Source organism: Onychostoma macrolepis, chromosome 11, assembly GCF_012432095.1.
Source record: "Onychostoma macrolepis isolate SWU-2019 chromosome 11, ASM1243209v1, whole genome shotgun sequence".
NCBI classification, from domain to species: Eukaryota; Metazoa; Chordata; class Actinopteri; order Cypriniformes; family Cyprinidae; genus Onychostoma; species Onychostoma macrolepis.
Window position 1 is genome coordinate 24805569 of NC_081165.1, and position 23464 is coordinate 24829032.

The following is a 23464-nucleotide window of genomic DNA, read 5'->3' on the forward strand; positions in this document are numbered from 1 at the left end:
ATTTTTATTAGTAAAAGATCATCAAAGATTTGCACAACATTCTGCAATTTCTGACTTTATTCTTTTGTTTTGATGAAGCTTCAAAAGACATTTTCAAGAGGAAGTCAGAAAATCAAAGTCCAATGCGACAGCATACGAAGATGATTTTAAGGAAAAAGGCATGAGGGTGGTGGAGAAGATTCTTTGGCATTGGAAATAAAACAGTTGGCTGTTGAATGGCAAAAGCCTGATATGGCTGAACCAATTAAGTGTTTATGGGAACAAATCATTACAGTGTTTCTGGTCAAGACTTTACTAATACTGATATTTACTTGTGCCTTAATACAATTATGAATTCATGCCCAAAAATTCTGAATGTTGAGTTGCATTATCTTTCTCCCCCTTTGGAGCCAAATAAGAACGTTTGGTCCGTAACACTTCAGCAAGGCTTGGTCTTGAACAGTGACAGCCCATTGATTCGGATCTACTGAGAGTTGCATAAGATACTGGCAACGGTGCGAGCTGGAAATGAGTGTTTTAAGGCAGCTGAAGGTGAGAGGTAATGCTTAAAATCTACAGAGAAGACGTTGTGCGAGGATGTTGACACTAAACTTTGCTACACATGTACTGATCCAAACCTGAATCCAAACAGCTGAACACTATGGGAAATTTGCATAACTACTAAGATCGTGTTGCATGAACATTTCAACGTGCTTGATTCCCTCAGATGTTTGGCAGTAGAAATACAAGCGTCAATATCTAACTGTTTATGCAGGAAGTGCTGATCACTACTTTTGCCTGCAAGCTAACCTAAAATACAAATGTTGAGAAAATGCCCACAGAAAAAAAGGAAGATGTGTGTTAGTGTTTGGGCAGGATGAGTTCTCATCATTTATGTCAGTCCAATCTCCTCCAGAACACTACGTGGTGTCTCTGCTTCCTGTTAGAGATGAAAATTCATTCAACAACTTAGAAAAGGCCCAATTGTCAATTCATATACTAAAAAAGAAAAATGCAATATGTGTGTTCCTCACCTCTTGCAGCATGTCCGCCTGCTCTATGGCCTTCAGAACGTTCTTCTTCGATGTCTCCTGGGCTTCACCACCCAGTATGAACTCATCCAGAATGTAATAGGCTTTCTCAAAGTTGAAGATAATGTCCAGTTCACACACCTGGTGTTCAAACACACAGAGAGTTTCACAATGAATTATTGCTGTTAAATAGAGCAACAAATCTGGTCATTGGTTTAATATGATAACGCAATAATGGTTCAAAGTTAATCTCGATTTCATCAGAGTCAATGCACTTTCACATAAGCACAAATCAACACTTATTAACTTAAATTACACTTATTTAAGCAGAATATTTGAATAAAACTTGCTAAACTCCAGCTTGCATGCCTGCTAGTGTTTTCAGCTCATCAGCGCTTGGTTGCCAGGTTGGGAAGATTAATTAAACCACTGGGCAGAAAATGTATAGATTTATGAAAAAAGCTCCGATTGGGTGATTTTAACTCTTGAAATCTGGCCACCGCAATCATTAAAGCTTGTGGAGGCTTGTTACCAGTGTAAGATAAAGTAAAGACAAAATTAAAATTGAACATTTTCAGGATAAATAATAGCCAGTTGGCAAATATCACAGACAAGTATATGCTTAATAAATCGAGAGAAGAAGAAATTTAAATTACGATTCTTCATGCACCACTACTTTATGGTGATTTTGATTTTTTTTTTTTTTTTGTATGAGGGATCAATATGAGGGTGAGTAACTGGAGAGCGATGCAATTTTTCCTGAGGCTAAAAAGCAAATGCTGACAAACACTAAATATTTTGACACTCACACTGCCAAAATATTTGTCCAGCAGCTCCACATATCTGTGGATGATTTCCAGGGTTATCAACTCATTTTCCTGGTCCTCCACAGCACAGCAAAAGTACAGGCTGGCATATCTGAAATGCAAAATAAGCACACCACATAAATTCAAACAGTACAAAGAAAGTGAAATGCTTTTCTCTGTTCCTCTTTCTGTCTAGCTGCAGTGTAAAGCTACCCAGTACAAACCATTTAAAAACAAGATCATTTTGTCCTGAGCAATCATTCTCATCTACCTTGTTGACAATGTCAAAGGCAATATGACTGTGATTAATGTAGCACTGTGCAATATAATTTTTTCTTTTTTACATTTATTTAACCAGGAAGTCTCATTGAGATTTAAAATCTCTTTTACAAGAGACCAAAAGTTGAGAACTGACAATAAAAACATACATTTGTATCAAATATATAAAACAAAAAAAAACTCAACTATACTCAAATATAACAATGACAGGTTCATTAGGGAAATTGATTTTTAATATTTCATTTTAAACCGAGGTTGTTAATCAATGTTATATGCTTTTGCTGAAGCCATCATCAGCCCATATTATTTCAAATTACTTTTTTAAATAATCGTGTTTAACAGAGCGAATCCTGGTGTGTGTGTGTGTGTGTGTGTGTGTATATATATTTGCATAATGCTTCATTGGATTGTGTTTTTTCCTCATTGAAGCTGTTAAATACACTTGTCTTATCTGATTTTCAAATATTATTTTACATCAAATCAAAGTTGAGATTCTCCTTATAGTGTGTTGGTTTGGTTCATGTAACTCTTTAACAAAAAACTTTTTAAAATTCCCTACAGGAAAAAGTAATGAGAAAAACACTTCCAGACCCAAGGCACTTAAAAATGAAAGCAAAAGTAAAAATGAGTTATTAAATTAATTAATTCAACATATATCAAAATACCATTTTTGTCATTTTAATTGTTGAAAATAGTTGAGAAAGTCAAGCTCTCTAACGTGGGATGGACCATGTTTACCACTTTAAGAGGGTGATACAAACAATAAAGGTTTTTGAAACTAGCTACTACTAGCTTGTCTCACAACACAAAAAAACAAGGGATTTGTGCCTAAAATGCTTTTTTATTTGTATTTTTTAAAGTCAGGGAACACCCAAGTCTATCATATTTATGGGAAGTGCCAAATCCAGTGGACCTATAGTTCCTTCCATGCAGTCCACATTATTCAGCATGGTTTTCTAACCTTTTGTAGACTATTTTCAGATCTCTCCATTCCAGGAAACTGCACATCTTGGGTTTGCGTGCCAGCACCATCTGAATGACCTCCCGGGAGATCTTCTTCTTCTGTGTGTCAGACAGAGGCACGTACCATTTCTGAAGCCGCAGCTTTCCCTGCCTGCTAAAGAGCAGCATAAACTGCATCTGAAAAGAGGGAGAAACAGACTCAACCGTGTTTGTGCATCATATGTGTCCAGTCAAGTCAAGCCAAAATAGTGTTCAACGATTCCAGTCACACAGTCTGAAAATGGAAACGTTCGTCATGTTGGCAATTTAAAAGCAGTCAGTTCATATTTTTCATAACCAAACCGAAGCGTTGTCGTTTTGGATGAATTGCTTCTGTTTTTTGCAACAAAGCGGAAGGAAAGCGTTAGCAAGAAGGCTGCGGCCGTGTACATGTTAAAACATATGAACTATGCACACTATTCAACCACGAGTATTTGCTCCAGCAAGTCTAAATAACCCAATAAAGTGCATTAATGCGTGAGATAAAATGTCGCTTTTACCTTAAAGTTTATATTACACTCGATTCCGTGAGCATGGGCTTTGTGGCTGATGGCAGTAAACGCAGATGTGAGGAGTCCCGTTACATGGACGCATCGCCCTTCTGCTAGATCACTGTAATCCTGTCCTCTCATTGGCTCTGATTCTCACCGATGACACTCTGTATTGGTCCAGACAGAACCGAACAGGATGGGCGAGGCTCCTATACAACAAAATAAATAAATAAATAAATTTCGCATGTTGTATTTTGGCCTAAAAAAATGCAGTAGTGGGCAAAAGTGATTTCTGGAGATACACAATAGATGAACAAAGAGCCTCTGCTCATTTTAAATTGCTTTATTGTAAATATAGCCTGCACTGCCAGGCATAAGTTTGAAACAATTACGATTACGAACAATTTTTATGTTTTTGAAAGAAGCCTCTTATGCTCACCAAGGCTGCATTTATTTGATAAAAATACAGTAGGCCTAATATTGTGTCATTTTATTGCAATTTACAATAATTGTTTTCTATATGAATATGTTTTAAGTAACATGTAATGTATTCCTGTAATGCAAAGCTGAATTTTCAGCAACATTGCTCCACCGACTTGTGAAAATATACCAAATATGTTTAAAAACTAATTTTGTGTTGTTGCACTAGAGGGCGCAGTGAGCAGCAGGTTGAGCAGCAGCGCTGAGACTCTTGGCTCTCGCCGGGTTCAGTGGCGGAGCCTGTAATCCAAGCTACTGGGAGGCTGAGGCTGGCGGATCGCTTGAGCTCAGGGCTTCTGGGCTGCAGTGGACTATGTCGATCGGGTGTCCGCACTAAGTTCGGTATCGATATGGTGCTCCTGGGGGAGCTCGGGACCACCAGGTCGTCTAAGGAGGGGTGAACCGGCCCAGGTCGGAGACGGAGCAGGTCAAAGCCCCCGTGCCGATCAGTAGTGGGATCGCACCTGAGAATAGACACTGCAGCGCAGCCTGAGCGATACAGAGAGACCCAGACTTTTGCGTTTGTATCCGAATGATGACAGTGAAAGAATGATTTAGACAGATGAATAATAAGATTAAAAATCTAATAATAATGAAATCGTTTCACTCTTGTCAGCTCCACTGTACTATATCGCCTCTCTCTGGAAGATATGTGATATTTCTGTTTGTATGCAGCGTCTGCATTCCTTGACCAGACGGAGGCGCTGTTTCACACTTTAAATCATAAATATTTTAATCTTAGACTGTAAAACATTTTAAATATCTCTTGACTGGGCAGGCCCAGTGACTGCACACTGAATCATCATTAATTATAATTCAGTCGTATGTAATATATAGTTTTCACTGACCATTTAAAATGATTATAGAAAAAGGAAAGACCAAACTAATAAAATTCAGTTTAAAGCTAATGTAAAAAACAATCCTGAAAAATACTTGCCCAATCTGGACACTGTACTTGCTTTAAAAGTACAAAAAAAAGTAAATTTCCTTTTTTGTCAGTGCACTGTTTTATTATTGTTGTAATAATTGCAATAGCTTACCTATACATTACAGCTACCGAATACACTGACTAGCTTGAAGTAAGAGCTTTTAGAATGTTAAAAACCTATGAAACGAGTGAGTTGACAAAGAAACAACAACAAAAAAACCCACCTCCACAAAAGCAGCATGTTAGCGATCTCACACAGCTCTGGCAGTATGAGCACACATCTAGTGTAGATATTCATCCACATTTGAACCGAGTGGACATGAAATTGCTTTAAATACAGACTGATAAAAAAATTACACCTGCTTTAAAACCCAGCAACACAACTGTAGCTGTATAACTTTACAACAGTAACGCTGCTTTAACAAAAATAAAAATAAAAACAGCAAGATTTATTTGACATCAAAGCAAACATTCAAAAATGCCCCCTAATCGCTCTCGCGGTGCTTTGATGTCATGCTCAGAACGGTGCAGTGCTGCTTCAAGTCAAACACCTGTGTTTTGTTAGAAGATGCACAACAGTTCTTCTGTGGCTTTATAGGTATTTTTGTTTACACTGTTTTTCAAAATCAGACAATATTGTGTATATATTACAATATTGATTTCTTATTATTGAATTGTTTTAAATAAATCACATTTGCAACTGTTCAGTGTTCAAGAAATGCTGGGAAATCACTTCACGTTACCCCACATTAGTGATTACTGATAGACTGTCTGGAAAAAAAGTCATGTTTATAGAAGAAAATAAATCACCCGCTGACTTTCAAAGCTGCTACAGTAGCGACTTTTTACTTTGAGGAACGTGATAGTATTGAAGTGGAGTGAAAAGTACGATATTTGTCTTTCAAATGTAGTGAAGTTAAAGTCATAAGTTTCCAGAAAAATATACTCAAGTATAGTACAGATACTCAAAAAGTGAGTAAATACTCAAGTAAATGTACTTCATTACTGTCCACCTGAGACTCCCGCCCCTAATTCTGTTATCACTTCAGGGGTTCTAAAGTTCGTCACAATAAAATTAATGAGCTTAACGTGTGCAATAAATGTACATGACATCACATCATTAAATTACATTAGATTAGATAATGGTCAGATGTATTAAAGTGAATTAAAACAACAGCAATTTTTAAATCAAAATGATGTCCAAATCTGTTTGTAGATTAGAACTTTGGAAATATAGGCTATTACCACACACTTTTGAAATGATATCTAAGATATTTAACCCTTTGATGCACAACATGGGTCTAAAGTGACCCAAGTGAGTTTATTTTTTCTATATCTTTGCAAGAAATGAATTTAATCATTCAGAATTTCTCAATTAACTTATTTCTGATCACCATAAATTGTTATTTAAATTTTTCCTTTCTTACTTTTTGAATAAAAATTGTTTTTGTATCACTACCCCTCTGAAGGAGTGGATCGCAGATCTACAATGGCCTTCATAATCATAATAATTATAATATTTCTTGAATAATTATTAATCAAAGTTACATTTATGCATGTTAGAAAATAAGTTGAATTTGGCTTTAGTCTGCCTTTTTACTCTCTAAGAAGCTGATCTCATTGTGTGTGTGTAGTTAACCATATTTGATAAGCTTCAGGGCAGAGCCCGGCAACCTTGAAGTACAGATAAGTGTTCTCTGCGTATGTGTGTGTGAATGTCTATCTCTGATGCAGAGAGAGAGCTCTAGGATGAAATCATCATTTGCCTTCACCCTGATGTCCAGGGTAACAGATATACGTCTCTGGAGAGACCTATTGCGTCTGAGTCTGATCACTTGTCACCAAAATAATCACTAGAAGATATGTTTTGAGTTTTACGTCCATGTGTGGAGATTTTCTAAGTTTATCTACCAACCAGAATCTTGCTTACCTATGTACTGACGTAAATAGTGACCTCTGTTAGAGGACAACTATTGGTGTCTGGAACATGTACGCAGAGCGGCCTACGAACTCCATCGCGAGTGTTGAAGCTGACTTCTGCCGGATGAAACTGCAAACTATTTTCTTCAGTAACTTTTTCTTTAATTGATTGTATCTCTGACTCCTGGTCTTTGTTCATCATACCTGGTCCTTGGGTGTAACTTTAAATTCCCTACACCTCTAATGCACAACATGGGTCTACAATGACCCATTTCCATTCCCTATGTTATTTCAATCATGGCTGAGTGTTTATTTGCTCAATATTTGAAAGAAATTTATTTTATCGTGTATTATTCCAGGTATTCATTATATATATTGTTTGCGATTTGCACAAATCATTATGTTTATTTGTACTTTTTTTACTTTATAAACAAACACAGTTTTTGTATTTATACATCACTTTTAAACGCATGGGTCAAAAATGACCCATATAGAAACCTTAATTTTTGAAAATAGAAACATATTTACTGCAGAAACATATTTATTGCCACAACTCAACAAGCCTCTTTAGTATAGCCTATTTGATGCATGTAAGTCTTATTTTATACAGAAAATATATATATTTTTATATATGATATATTTTGAAAAATATCTAGACACAATATTTGAAAGTTTATATTACACTCCATTCCGTGAGCAATGGGCGAAGCTCCATTTTGCATATATAATATTTTGGCCCAAGAAAATACAGAAGTGGGCAAAAGTGATTTCCGGAGATACACAATAGATGAACAAATAGCCTCATTTTAAATTGTTTTATTGTAAATATAGCCTACACTGCCAGCCATAACTTTGAAACAATTACAATTTTTATGGTTTTGAAAGAAGTCTCTTATGCTCACCAAGGCTGCATTTATTTGATAAATATACAGTAGGCCTAATATTGTGTCATTTTATTTGCAATTTACAATAATTGTTGTACTGACTTGTGAAAATATACCAAATGTGACCCTGGACCACAAAACCAGTCTTAAGTCGCTAGGATATATTTGTAGCAATAGCCAAAAATACACTGTATGGGTCAAAATTATCGATTTTTCTTTTATGCCAAAAATCATTAGGATATTAAGTAAAGATCATGTTCCATGAAGATATTTTGTAAATTTCTTACTGTAAATGTATCAAAACTTAATTTTTGATTAGTAATATGCATTGCTTAGAACTTCATTTGGACAACTTTAAATGCGTTTTTCTCAGTATTTAGTTTTTTTTGCTCCCTCAGATTCCAGATTTTCAAATAGTTGTATCTCGGCCAAATATTGTCTGATCCTAACAAACCATACATCAATGGAAAGCTTTCAGATTTATTCAGCTTTCAGATGATGTATAAATCTCAGTTTCGAAAAATTGACACTTAAGACTGGTTTTGTCGTCCAGGGTCACAAATATGTTTAAAAACTAATTTCTGTGTTGTTGCACTAGAGGGCGCAGTGAGCAGCAGGTTGAGCAGCAGCGCTGAGACTCTTGGCTCTCGCCGGGTTCAGTGGCGGAGCCTGTAATCCAAGCTACTGGGAGGCTGAGGCTGGCGGATCGCTTGAGCTCAGGGCTTCTGGGCTGCAGTGGACTATGTCGATCGGGTGTCCGCACTAAGTTCGGTATCGATATGGTGCTCCTGGGGAGCTCGGGACCACCAGGTCGTCTAAGGAGGGGTGAACCGGCCCAGGTCGGAGACGGAGCAGGTCAAAGCCCCCGTGCTGATCAGTAGTGGGATCGCACCTGAGAATAGACACTGCAGCGCAGCCTGAGCGATACAGAGAGACCCAGACTTTTGCGTTTGCAGGGCTTTCAAGTTATAGCGAAAGTTTGGAGTGAGATTAGGGGAGGGGCCACGCAAAGGGGAGGAGTCACTCAAAGGGGAGGAGCAACTCAAATATTTGCAGCACCCAAGTTTTTGCTAGCAGTTCAATTTTACCTATTGTTCATAATTGACCAGCACAAATAGAGATTATAACATTTGTTAAATCTGATGAAAGACAAATTCATTCTAATAAAATAAAAAGATTTATGTATTTAAAAATACAAATACAAAAATAAATTTTGCCTCAAACGAGCCAACTGAACAGCAGTACTCAATGTACATACTGTACACTTATACATTACAGTACTTACCCTGAGCATGTATGTCAAACTGTGTGTGTGTGTGTGTGTGAGAGAGAGAGAGAGAGGGAGAGAGAGAGAGAGAGAGAACACATTTCAGCTTATGTTTCTTTATTTCTGTTGTAAATGTTTGTTGCACTTTTTGATGCCTGATGACACATAAAGCACTGTCATGATAATAGCGTTCCATCCAGAGCCAAACTGTTTCTAGTTTTGGTTTTGTTCAAACCCACCATGGAAAACACACTTCATCTGAATTTGAATTTGGGGAAGCCTCAGTGCTTTATATGGGAGCCCCCTACCCCTGTCATCAAGGTATCAAGATGTGCAACAAACACAATATGAAAAAATAGGACGCAGCCTTCTAAATGAGACACAGCTTCTGTATAACTCGAGTCGAGAGAGCTATGAACTCGGCAGAAAACTTACCTCCGTATTCCCTCATCTATTAATTGTATATTAATTGTATAGTAATTGTAGCGGGACAAGTTATCCCTTCTCAGCGTGAGAAATACAAGGTGTGGCGTGAGAGCGTGTGAACTGGTTGAAATGCGTGAGACTTGAGAGCCCTGCGTTTGTATCCGAATGATGACAGTGAAAGAATGGTTTAGAGATGAATAATATGATTGAAAATTCTTTAATAATGAAATCGTTTCACTCTTGTCAGCTCCAAATTATGGCATTGTCTCACTTTCAAATTTGTTACCTTTTTATTTATTTTTTTCATCAGTGCCATTTGCGGCGTTGCACTTGTTTGTTAACATTAGGGACACTATTGTAGGCCTAAAAAAAAAAAAAATCTATTGTAGGCCTATGTCATGTCAAATGATTGGTACTATATCGCCTCTCTCTGGAAGATATGTGATATTTCTGTTTGTATGCAGCGTCTGCATTCCTTGACCAGACGGAGGCGCTGTTTCACACTTTAAATCATAAATATTTTAACTATAGACTGTAAAACATTTTAAATATCTCTTGACTGGGTAGGCTTCAGTATAATTCAGTCTTATGTAATATATAGGTTTAACTGACTATTTAAATTGTTAAGTCTTACTATTTAAATGTTTTTTTTCTGTTCTCATGTCACATGTGTATTTATGTATGTATGTACCAGGAGCACCTTAAAACCACAACAAATTCCTCGTGTGTTTGCGCACACCTGGCGAATAAAGCTAATTCTGAAAGTTCTGAAAATGATTATAAAAAATTAAAATTAAATTTAAAGCCAGAGTAAGAAACAATCCTGCAAAATACTTGCCCAATCTGGACACTGTACATGCTTTTAAAAGCACTTAAGTACCAAAAGTAAATTAGCTTTTTTTTTTATATCAATGCATTGATTTATTATTTTTGTAATACTTGCCTCTGAAGCAACTTACAATATATTACAGCTACAGAATCTGACTAGCTTGTAGTATCTTTGGAAAAAGCTTTTAAAATGTTAAAAACCTATAGAAACTAAACAAGTGAGTTAATACAAATTTTTTAAAAACCTCCACAAAAGCAGCATGGTAGTGATTTCACACAGTTCTGGCAGTATGAGCGCTCATCTAGTGTAGATATTCATCCACATTTGTACTGAGTAGACAGTGATATTGCTGTAAATACAGACTGATAAAAAAACCTGCTTTTAAATCCAGCAACACAACTGTAGCTGTATAACTTTACAACAGCAACTTTACTCTTGCAGTGGCTGGATCAGCTACAAAGCTGCTGAGCAGGAAAGAGAGCAATCATCTCTCAGGCAAGAACGGTCTAATCATCTTATTCATGTAGTTATTTCAGAATGTTGCCTTGCAGCTTCCTAACATTTTCCAGTTTAACTGCCTGAGTTTCTCCTCTTCTTTTTTCACATTTTCTTCTCTTTCTCTCAAACACTCCCTCCTCATCTGCAACTCTTGAAAACTGCAAGGAGCTCAAAAACACTACACTCATGTTTTATGATACTCCAAATATGCCTCACAGAAGTAATAATTTAAAAGTAGGGCAGGCAATTTCAGAGAGGCTAGCAATAGCAAGTTAGCTTTCAACATAAGATCCAACCCTTTCTGCATAATCATTCTCCAAAGCCACGCCTCCTCCAAAACACATGAACATGCACAGACAGACCAACCAGAAACACTGAATGCAATGCTGTCAGATTACCTCATGTCTCATTCACCGGTGAGAAAACATTACAGTACAAAGTGCATAATATTACACTAATAACGCCTTCCATTCTCGCTCAGTCATTTTATGGTCCTACGCATTTCACAGACGATATAAATGCATATAAATACATTTAAACCTTAGTAATTGTTATCGGGATGTGCAGAGACTTTAAACCAGCATAACACAAATGTGTATGAATTAAATTATCCAATCCTGCTTTTAAGAAGTTTCAGTAAATCCTTAAAATGGACAAGATATCCAGATATCGATGTAGCTCAATAAAAAGAACACATAAACACTGACTGATGAAACATTAAGACTAAATACACTATTATATGTGACCCTGGACCACAAAACCAGTCTTAAGTCGCTGGGGTATATTTGTAGCAATAGCCAAAAATACATTGTATGGGTCAAAATTATCGATTTTTCTTTTATGCCAAAAATCATTAGGATATTAAGTAAAGATCATGTTCCATGAAGATATTTTGTAAATTTCTTACCATAAATATATCAAAACTTAATTTTTGATTAGTAATATGCATTGCTAAGAACGTCATTTGGACAACTTTAAAGGTGATTTTCTTAATATTTAGATTTTTTTGCACCCTCAGATTCCAGATTTTCAGATAGTTGTCAAATATTGTCAGATCCTAACAAATCATACATCAATGGAAAGCTTATTTATTCAGGTTTCAGATGATGTATAAATCTCAATTTTGAAAAATTGACACTTAAGACTGGTTTTGTGGTCCATGGTCACATATAAATACACAATATATGGTTGGTTTATCTGTGTTCTTCAAGCCATCTTGGGTATAAGTTATTTTCATAATGCAATACTAATCGACATCTTGGTAAAACTATAAAATAAAAAGCCACATCAGATCACAGAAAGAAGTTATTTAAAAACATGTTTAACGTTGTAAAGTAAGCTTGAAGTGAAAACACTCTTTTAATCCAAAAAACTGTCGTGTTTTGATCCTCTGCTAAGCTAACATGCTAGCTATCCCTATGAATCTGTCGACAGGAGCGATTGTTTTATGACAAAGTTTGAGAAGTAAATCCAAGATCAGTGAAATCTTTCTTTTTTAAAGAAGGACTTGTAAGCTGTTAGCAAATATAATAAAGACAAAAGAATAAAACTTTGCCATATATCCTAGCCAGATAGATGTTAATGTGTAGGGGAGATGAGCATGAATGGGGCAGTACAGGACAGTAAAGATTGAATGGATGCTTAGAATATGTGAGTAAATATTAGTTAGCATTTTAGAGCCTCTTCTAAATATAATCGCATGGCATATCATTCTCAGATGGTCAAACATGTGGCTACAATGGGTTTCTGAGCATTGGGTTTGTAAGTATGTCACCTGGGTTCATTGGCTTTACTGGTTATCTATAATAATCACAAATTATTTATTATGTATGAATCTCTGGCAAAAAGCGTTTAGCAGTGGAAAAAGAGCCCAAGAAATATTTGATCAGCAGAATTTCTTAAGATTAAAAGAAAATTATGGTTTCACTTACAAATTGGTTGATAATAGTTCTAACACATTAAAGGCAATTATTTTGACAAGCCGTTAAATATAAAGAACAACAGAGAGTAAAAACGAGGAAATAACCCTGTATAATAGCTACACCTAAAAATTTCCTATTTGATACACCTATGATTGTTTGTGTCATTTCATACAGATGTTTGATAGTTTTATATCTAAATTAAAAACTTAATCATCCCTGTGCCCTAGAAGTCAACAATAACCTACTTTAATGACTACAACCCTGTAGCACTCTGATCTATCATCATGAAGTGCTTTAAGAGTGTGTTGTGACCAACACAAATACCACTGTCCCACCCATACCAGACCCTTTAGATATAACTCTCCACTGCAGATGCCATATCACACGTTATCCTCAGGCACGCTTTATAACGTGATCTTGATTTGCTGACTAACAGATCACAGATGCTATAGGATCTATGATCATACTCCCTCTAACATCTGGCTCAGGAGCATCTGTCCAAGGACCACAATAATCAACTTAAAGCACTGATAAGAGGACTGCCTGACCCCAATACCAGCCCAGTTAGTGAATGAATAACAATAATTGGCCAAGCTCTAATTTCTCAGTGCCGGTAAGTATTTCTCAGAACTGAGCAAAAATTAAATAAATAAAAAATTACATTTACATTTAATCATTTAGCAGACGCTTTTATCCAAAGTGACTTACAGATGAGGACAATAGTGCAGTGGCAAGTCCTGGATATAGACTAATGAAGTACATGTAGCAAGTATAAATAAAAAGAAAACAAGAAAGATAGAATATTAAAAGAATAGAGAATGCTAGTGTTAGAGGGCCAATTTAAATAAATAAATTAAAAAAAAATTAATTCAAATGTAATTTATTTTATTTTGAAAGTTCTACAATAAAGAATTAACCTACAGATGTAGTTCACATAAATGTCAGCAATTTGATAGACAAGGTCATTGTATGCATTTTGCATCAAGTAGTGAAAAATCACTTAAAGTTGAATTCACTGCAGTTGATAACTGTAAAAAATTCTGAACAAATGTACAGTTCACTCTCAGAAATAAAGGTACAAAAGCTGTCACTGGGGCAGTACCTTTTCAAAAGGTACATGTTTGTACCTAAAGGGTCCATTTTGGTACCTTAAAGGTACATATTAGTACTTAAAGTGTACATATTTGAACCTAATAGGTACAAAAGTGTACCTTTTGAAAAGGTACTGCCCCAGTGACAGCTTTTGTACCTTTATTTCTGAGAGTGTTTGATGGAGGAGATGCAGGAGTTTTACAGCACATTTTGTTTTAACGTCTGTTTTGTTGTGCTATATGTCGCAAATTATTTTAAATTTATCTACTAGAAATTCAAGTAGACATTACTCTTAATGTCAAGTACAAATAGTCTTCTGACTGTAGTTTATAATCTTTGTTTTTAATCTTAATGTACTATTACTGTAACCAGAACACAATGAACTAAATGAACGACACCTTGTTAATCTAGTGACTCTTAACAACCTAATGAGTGATCAATTATACTATTCAAAACTATTATCATTTAACTACACTAAATCATAGCTTAATTTAAAACCAGACATGGGTGAGGCTATCATTTTCTCTACAGTCACTGAAATAATTGCAACTGACTATTTTCATAGCCAAATAATAGCAGATGCTCGACTACACAGGTCAGACATTTTAAAGGGGTTTAGTCCACTTATGAGGAAGTGTTATCATCTCAATCATTTAGCAGAGAGAATAAGGTGACCTCAGAAATGAGCCAGTTGAGCACATCAAAGAAAGCTTCAGTTTGTGACTTTACCCATGATACTTCCACACCAGCTCCATAAAGCTGAAGATTTATTATTGCAATGGCTAACAGATAAAATACAACATGGCTGGTTAGCAATAACTAAAAGCACTGAATGCTTGTAAACTAAAAAGTTGTTTTTGCTGTGAAATATTTACTGGATGATTTCTCAAAAGAAAACAAAATCACTTCAATTCTCAACAGAACAAAATGAAACCAATTGTGCCATTCAAGGAATTAGTTAAAATTTAGTTTTCATTAATTTTGTGCTTGTGCACAAGCAACCCTAAACGCAATAATTCTGATATTTCTCTCACACACTTATGGCCTGGTCACACCAAGACTAATATTTGGATAAATATTTTAATCTGAATGAATGCATTCAAACCGACAAAACATTTGCACGCTGCCATTGGAACACATATATATACAGTGGGGCGAAAAAGTATTTAGTCAGCCACCAATTGTGCAAGTTCTCCCACTTAAAAAGATGAGAGAGGCCTGTAATTTTCATCATAGGTATACCTCAACTATGAGAGACAAAATGAGAAAAAAAAAAAAAATCCAGAAAAATCACATTGTAGGATTTTTAAAGAATTTATTTGCAAATTATGGTGGAAAATAAGTATTTGGTCAATAACAAAATTTCATCTCAATACTTTGTTATAGACCCTTTGTTGGCAATGACGGAGGTCAAAAGTTTTCTGTAAGTCTTCACAAAGTTTTCACACACTGTTGCTGGTATTTTGGCCCATTCCTCCATGCAGATCTCCTCTAGAGCAGCAATGTTTTGGGGCTGTCGCTGGGCAACACGGACTTTCAACTCCCTCCAAAGATTTTCGATGGGGTTGAGATCTGGAGACTGGCTAGGCCACTCCAGGACCTTGAAATGCTTCTTACGAAGCCACTCCTTCGTTGCCACGTTTCATCTTCAATGCCCTTGCTGATGGAAGGAGGTTTTCACTCAAAATCTTACGATACATGGCCCCATTCATTCTTTCGTTTACACGGATCAGTCGTCCAGGTCCCTTTGCAGAAAAACAGCCCCAAAACATGATGTTTCCACCCCCATGCTTCACAGTAGGTATGGTGTTCTTTGGATGCAACTCAGCATTCTTTCCCCTCCAAACACGACAAGTTGAGTTTTTACCAAAAAGTTCTATTTTGCAGGATTTGAGGCCTTTGTTACTTTGGTCTCAGCTCTCTGCAGGTCATTCACTAGGTCCCCCCGTGTGATTCTGGGATTTTTGCTCACAGTTCTTGTGATCATTTTGACCCCACGGGGTGAGATCTTGCGTGGAGCCCCAGATCGAGGGAGATTATCAGTGGTCTTGTATGTCTTCCATTTTCTAATAATTGCTCCCACAGTTGATTTCTTCACACCAAGCTGCTTACCTATTGCAGATTCAGTCTTCCCAGCCTGGTGCAGGTCTACAATTTTGTTTCTGGTGTCCTTTGACAGCTCTTTGGTCTTGGCCATGGTGGAGTTTGGAGTTGGACTGTTTGAGGTTGTGGACAGGTGTCTTTTATACTGATAACGAGTTCAAACAGATGCCATTAATACAGGTAACGAGTGGAGGACAGAGGAGCCTCTTAAAGAAGAAGTTACAGGTCTGTGAGAGCCAGAAATCTTGCTTGTTTGTAGGTGACCAAATACTTATTTTACCGAGGAATTTACCAATTAATTCTTTAAAAATCCTACAATGTGATTTTCTGGATTTTTTTTTTCTCATTTTGTCTCTCATAGTTGAGGTATACCTATGATGAAAATTACAGGCCTCTCTCATCTTTTTAAGTGGGAGAACTTGCACAATTGGTGGCTGACTAAATACTTTTTTGCCCCACTGTATATCAGTAAGAACCAGTAAGAATATCGCTTTTGATCACATGCTTAGAGCTGCTGCTGTTTCATAAAACTACAACTTGGTAGTGCTCTCGAACAAACTATTTGTCTGAGACCAGTGGTTTTAGCTGGACATATCAGGTCAGTATAAACCACTATAGCACTGTGAGGAAACTACAGTAGTCAACATCTGAAGTGGATCAAAACAGTTCATCAAAGTTGTCCTGAGACAAGAACGCATTTCGGTTTGAGGTTTTAGGACAACTTTGATGAAAGGTTTTAATCTACTTAAAATGTTGACTAGTGTATAAATAATAAAGGAGATAAATAGTTTTAAATGAACAATAAATAACCGAAAGTGTCATTCAGTTCTCACAAAATATCTTCACTTTAGAAAATCTAACCTTGCCTAACCTTAAACATGCATAACCTCCTTTTTCTGCCCTTAATTGTCAAAGGGCGTTAAGCTGGCACAGAACACTTCCACACACACACCCTGCCTCCTTCTCCCACAAAGTGCAGGAGCCGCCCTGGATCTTCATCGCTATAAGAGGTCAGAGCTGGACTCAAAGGTCCCATCTTCGTCAGGAGAACTCTAACGGTTTCCTCTCTGGTATCATCTCATCTCCATATCCACACACCATGTCTTTCTCAGTCCGTACATCATCCTGCCTCAGTCCCAAGAGCATGGCTTCTAAGTCCATAGTCACTCCGATTCGCTGTGGAACAATTACTCCTTGCGGACCCAAAGCCTACAGTGTCTATGGCTGTGGTTTTGGAGGAAGCACCCGCATCTCTTCCTCCTGTTATCGCAGAGTTGGTTGCTATCCAAATCTGCAGTGGAAAATCGGTGGAGATGTATGTTATGGCAAACCGAACAGTATCATGCTCGGGAACTGCGACAACATCCAGCTGAATGAGAAGTGCACCATGCAGAACCTGAACGACCGTCTGGCATCCTACTTGGAGAAGGTGCGTTCGCTGGAGGCTGCCAATGCCAGTTTGGAGAGGCAGATCCGCGAGTACTATGAGAAGAAAGGGCCGATCTGCCAGAAGGACTACAGCCCCTACTGGAACATCATCAATTGCCTAAAGGAAAAGGTACTCCTGGTACTTTTTTTAAGGGATGGAATGATGAAAAACATTTATAGTATGCACTACATTAATATATTTTATATCAATGTTCTACATTGTAGATTGAAGCTGCTACCGCCAACAATGCCAACATCCTCCTGCAGATCGACAACTCTAAACTGGCTGCTGATGACTTCAAGATAAAGTTAGTTCTCTCAAATAACATTCCCCTGTAACCATAGCTTGATAGCTTTAGCATCTTAAAAGGATAGTTCACCCAAAAATGAAAATTCTGTCATTAATTACTCACCCTCATGTTCCTAACCCATAAGACCTTTGTTCATCTTCAGAACACAAATTAAGATATTTTTGATGAAATCCGAGGGCTTCTGACCCTCCCATAGACCGCAACACAACTACCACGTTCAAGGCCCAGAAAGGTAGTAAGGACATCATTAAAATAGTCCATGTGACATCAGTGGTTCAACCATTATTTTACAAAGTTATTAAGAAAAAAATAACGACTTTATTCAACCATTTCTTCTCTTCCGTGTCAGTCTTCGATGCACATTCACAAGAGTACCACAACGCATGCATGTGGTGCTGCTAACGCAGGAGTGTAGCACGTCCAACTCTCTTAGTTCATCGCTTGTATATTCTGGTTCATATAAGTAAGGCAGGGCAAAAAATATCATCCTTTCTGTCTTCAGACATGTTTATGCATCTTCCTCTGCTTGTAAACTAGGGTGGCCATATGTGCCGTTCATACGGAACACGTCCTGGCCAGGATTTTAATATTGCCTAAAACATCCAAAGTAGTTTGACCAATAACATGCAGGTATTGTACATAATCGACCAATCATGGCACTGCGCGTGAGAAGGTGAGATCTACAGAGAACGCAATGCAAATATGCGCACAAGTTTGTTCGTTCGTTTGACTTGAAGCGTCGCTGTGCACCGATCAAAAAAGACACCAAGGTAGGTGCGAGAGCAATTCGAAAGCATAAGGAGCCGTCTGCTCTGCTCTCTAGCTCTCATGAATGTCACACAACGATCTACCTGCAAAATGCAAACAGCCAAAACCTGGATATTTTAGGCAATATAGATGCGTTAGCAGCAGCACATGCGTCGTGGTATTCTGGGAATGCACATCAAAGACTGACACAGAAAAGAAGAAATAAATTGAATAAATAGTTCAATAAAAATTGAAGAAAGTCATAATTTTTTGTTTTCTTTGTGCACAAAAAGTGTTCTCATAAATTTGTAAAATTACGGTTGAACCACTGATGCTACGTGGACCATTTTAATGATGTCCTTACTATAAGGTGACCAGACGTGCCACTTCCCATTTCCAGTTGTTGGTTGTTTGCACTGCGCCGATCAATTGTTGTATGACAGCAAAGTACCGCGAGAGCAATTCAAAAGCATGGAGCCACCTGCTCTGCTCTCTTTAGCTCTCGCGGTACTTTGATGTCATTCAACGATCTATCGGCACAGTGCAGGCAACCATCACCTGGTTATTGTGGGCAATTTAGAAATCCTGTGCAGAATGTGTCCCTGGGAAGTGACACGTCTGGTCACCTTACGTTACTACCTCACTACTTCTCTGGGCCTTGAACGTGCTAGTTTTGTTGCTGTCTATGCAGGGTCAGAAAGCTCTCAGATTTCATTAAAAATATCTTAATTTGTGTTCCGAAGATGAACGAAAGTCTTACGGGTTTGTAACGACATGAGAGTGAGTAATTAATGACAGAATTTTCATTTTTGGGTGAACTATCCCTTTAGGAGATTCTGTTTCATACATCTTTCGCCTTGCTTTACATCCAACATTTAGATATGAGCATGAGTTAGCAGTGCGACAGTGTGTGGAGGCCGACATTGCTAACCTGCGGCGCTTGCTGGACCAGATGACCCTGACAAAGGCCGACCTGGAGATGAAGATCGAGAGTCTGCAGGAAGATCTAGCATGTTTGAAGAAGAACCACCAGGAGGTTTGAAGTAGCTTGCCTGTCTCAGATTAAATTATGCGTAACTGGTCTTTGGACCATAAGCAAAATGAAGCCTACTATGAAGAACTTGGTGTGGAATGTTGTTGTTTTTTTATAGTTTTAAATATAAATGCGTTAGTCAGGAATTGATGCTTGAGTCATGTGTGTTTATAGGATGTGGCAGCACTACTGTGTCAGCTGACAGACACAAAAGTGTGTGTGGAAGTGGATGCTGCTCCTCAGCAAGACCTGAACAAGGTTTTGGAAGAAATCCGTTGTCATTACGAGACCATCATAGACAAACACCGCAGAGAACAGGAGTGCTGGTTCAAAGAGAAGGTGAGACATCATCCGCTGTTTCTTTGAGTCCTCCAGAGGCGGATGGTAATTTGATGTCTTCCAGACTTCTGAGACTACATCACAGTACGGTATAACAGTGGTGTGTGTTTATGACTCTCTTTAAGACGGCGCAACTGTGCATAGATGTGGCCAGCAATACAGAGTGCCTAGAAACCTCTAGGTCACAGATCTCAGATTTGCGGCGTACCTTGCAGTGCCTGGAGATCGAGCTACAGTCTCAAATCAGCATGGTGAGGAAATCATCTGTTTGTAAGAATGCACCGGTGCATTAGATGGACTAGCCTGACAAATATAAACATTTTGTGGGATTTGAGCTCAAAGGCTGTAATACACTACATGATTTTTATAATCTAAACAGATTTTAAAACACTAGTTCATCGTACACTTGCCAACTTTGTAAATGGTTACTTATTAGTCACTCATGAATTAATACAATGAGCTTTTTTTCTGCCTCTGTACCCACACAGAAAAGAGCACTGGAATGCTCTCTGTTGGAAACAGAGGCTAGGTACAGCACTATACTAGCAGGTTTCCAGAAACAAATCAACGCATATGAGGCAGAGCTTTGTCAGGTGCGCAGTGGCATTGAGCAGCAGGGCAGAGACTATGCTGCACTCCTGGACATCAAGAGCCGTCTGGAGCAGGAGATCGCCACCTACAGGTGTCTCCTGGAAAATCAGGACATTAAGTAAGTGTATCTTTTCATTTAGCGTAGGGTATGTCGTGAAATAGCTGTTGCATTATGTTTTTCTGAAATGACTCCACTAATGCACTAATCTTTTCCCCCTCTTACAGGACTCAAGAACAGGGTAATTCAAATATCTCTTTATGCAGTATATTGTGGTTGTGGGGGTTGTTTGGGTCAGCTTCAGGATGCATTAATCTCTTTTTCTCTCCCTTTCAGGTGGGGTATTTGTGTGCAAGACAACAGCTGACACAATGTTCAAATGTACACAAGTTATATGAACAATGTTAAATGTAAACAAAGAATCTAATGGAGGGTCTTTGTAGTGCAATTGTATTAAACACTCTGTAGTGACTGTCTAACAACTCACCATTAAAGGAATTTTTGGCATCTGCAAAGAGTGGATTTTGACTGTGTTTATGAGTACATTAAACAACTAGTGATATTCTGACTATGAGAGTCATTGTGCAAGATTTTGCGTAACTTTAACTCTGTAGAATCCATAAATCAATGATATTATGATTTAGATGAATTATAGATATTTTGTTGGTGGTGGTGGTGGACGTTTTTAAAATAAAGTGTAAATGATATTTGCACATGATTTGAAAATGTTGATAGGTTACAGTAACAGTGTAAGCTTTTAATAACTTTATTAAGGCAGTTTATTAGTTATGTATTAATACTATTAATAGTATTTGCATGTTTCAGTGAGTATAAACAGAACCTTGGAAATATCCTCAGTGTTTCAGAAAAGCCACACTAAAGTGAAGTTTACATATTTAACATTTTAAAGGGAAATTCACCTAAAAATGAAAATTCAATCATTTTTTGTGGAACATAAGATATTTTGAAGAATGATTGTTGAATGGAGTTGTGGACTGCCACTAACCGGCCACATATGACTAGCAGGTTATGTGTGTTTTTCCAAGTAAAATCCAAATGTTAACTATAAATTAACATATTCCATGGTGTGCCATAGCCAAGCCACATATGGCTCTCAGATGTGTGCTGTCATCTGGACCATACCTAAAAAAATAAAATAAAAAATAGGCTAGTCATCCAAAAGAAAATTCCCTCCAATTCTGAAGCCATGGCAAATATGGTGAAAGTTTGGCCCATACTTGGCTCAGCCATGCCATACCTAGGCCAAATGTGACAGCTAACAGCCACAATTGGCTCAAAAGTTCTTGCTATCCGGGTTGGTAACCAAACAGTTTTGGTTACCATAAACTTCCACTGAATGAACAAAAACATTTCTCACAAGATCTCATAGAAAGCCTTACAGGTTTGAACTGACATAACGGAAAGGAAATGAAGACAGAATTTTCATTTTCGGGTGAACTAACCCTTTAAAGCGTGACAATGCAAATATTTTGACAAGAACATTGCACTTAAAACATTTTAGGGCTTTCTTAAATAGGTGGAATTCATATACAGCTGATTTTTGACCCCATTAATAAGTTATATGATGCTGGACAAACATAAAAGACTGATTCTCGCTGTATTACCTGTAAAGTAGGTGTTTGACTTGAAGCAGCACTGCACAGACCATTCTGTGTATGACATCAAAGTACTGCGAGAGCGATTAGGGGGCATTTTTCTTGCTATTTTGCTTTTTTGTTGTTGTTGTTGTTGAAGCATTGTTGCTGTTGTAAAGTTATAGGCAACAGCTAGAGTTGTGTTGCTGGGTTTATTTACAGCATATTGTCTACTCGGTTCAAATGTGGATGAATATCTACATGTAGTTGTGTGCTCATACTGCCAGAACTGTGTAAGATCACTATTATATCGCTACCATGCTGCTTTTGGGGAGGTGTTTTTTTGTTAACTCACTTGTTTCATAAGTTTTTAACATTCTAAAAGCTATTTATTCCAAGTTACTACAAGCTAGTCAGTGTATTCAGTGGCTGTAATTTATTGTAAGTTGCTTGAGAGGTATTGCAAGTATTACAACAATAATAAAACATTGCATTGACATAAAAAAGCTAATTTACTTTTGGTATAGGCTACTTTTAAAATCCAGTACAGTGTCCAGATTATGCAAGTATTTTGCAGGATTGTTTTTTACACTGGCTTTAAATTTAATTGCACTAGTTTGGTCATTCTTTCCTTTTTCTATAATCATTTACTGGTCCTGCCCAGTCAAGAGATATTTAAAATTTTTACAGTCTATGGTTAAAACCTAAAACATTTATGATTTAAAGTGTGAAACAGCGCCTCCGTCTGGTCAAGGAATGCAGACGCTGCATACAAACAGAAATATCACATATCTTCCAGAGAGAGGCGATATAGTACCAATCATTTCACATGACATACAGTAGTGTCCCTAATGTTAACAAACAAGTGCAACGCCGCAAATGCCACTGATGAAAAGATTTTTTTTTTTTTTTTTTAATTAAAAAGGTTAACAACTTGAAAGTGAGACAATGCCATTATCTGGAGTTGTCAAGAGTGAAACGATTTCATTATTAAATAATTTTTAATCATATTATTAATCTCTAAACCTTTCTTTCACTGTCATCATTCGGATACAAACGCAAAAGTCTGGGTCTCTCTGTATCGCTCAGGCTGCGCTGCAGTGTCTATTCTCAGGTGCGATCCCACTACTGATCGGCACGGGGGCTTTGACCTGCTCCGTCTCCGACCTGGGCCGGTTCACCCCTCCTTAGACGACCTGGTGGTCCCGAGCTCCCCCAGGAGCACCATATCGATACCGAACTTAGTGCGGACACCCGATCGACATAGTCCACTGCAGCCCAGAAGCCCTGAGCTCAAGCGATCCGCCAGCCTCAGCCTCCCAGTAGCTTGGATTACAGGCTCCGCCACTGAACCCGGCGAGAGCCAAGAGTCTCAGCGCTGCTGCTCAACCTGCTGCTCACTGCGCCCTCTAGTGCAGATAAACAGGTTATGCTTTGGCGATGGAATTGAAATATGCACATTTCTTTGTAAGAAAAATAATTCGT

At 37.6% G+C, this 23464-nt stretch overlaps 2 protein-coding genes across 3 annotated transcripts; one reads left to right on the forward strand and one right to left on the reverse strand.

The window, feature by feature from the left end:
• On the reverse strand, positions 1 to 3756 carry ap1s2 (adaptor related protein complex 1 subunit sigma 2). The gene is made up of 5 exons (XM_058792548.1): positions 3598 to 3756; positions 3057 to 3235; positions 1820 to 1928; positions 1014 to 1151; positions 1 to 919 (listed from the first exon to the last, which is right to left on the reverse strand). The coding sequence occupies exons 1-5, from the start codon at positions 3727 to 3729 to the stop codon at positions 872 to 874; spliced, it is 606 nt and encodes a 201-aa protein (XP_058648531.1). The 5' UTR covers positions 3730 to 3756; the 3' UTR covers positions 1 to 871.
• Positions 3757 to 16857: 13101 nt separating this feature from the next.
• krt95 (keratin 95) lies at positions 16858 to 20816 on the forward strand. Of its 2 annotated transcripts, XM_058792139.1 has the most exons (9): positions 16858 to 16947; positions 17050 to 17495; positions 17591 to 17673; positions 19303 to 19459; positions 19631 to 19795; positions 19921 to 20046; positions 20284 to 20504; positions 20612 to 20625; positions 20721 to 20816. In XM_058792139.1, the coding sequence occupies exons 2-9, from the start codon at positions 17082 to 17084 to the stop codon at positions 20780 to 20782; spliced, it is 1242 nt and encodes a 413-aa protein (XP_058648122.1). In that variant the 5' UTR covers positions 16858 to 16947; positions 17050 to 17081; the 3' UTR covers positions 20783 to 20816. The 2 variants fall into 2 exon arrangements, with proteins under 2 accessions (XP_058648122.1, XP_058648121.1); XM_058792138.1 differs by having other exon boundaries at positions 16923 to 17495.
• Positions 20817 to 23464: the final 2648 nt, after the last annotated feature.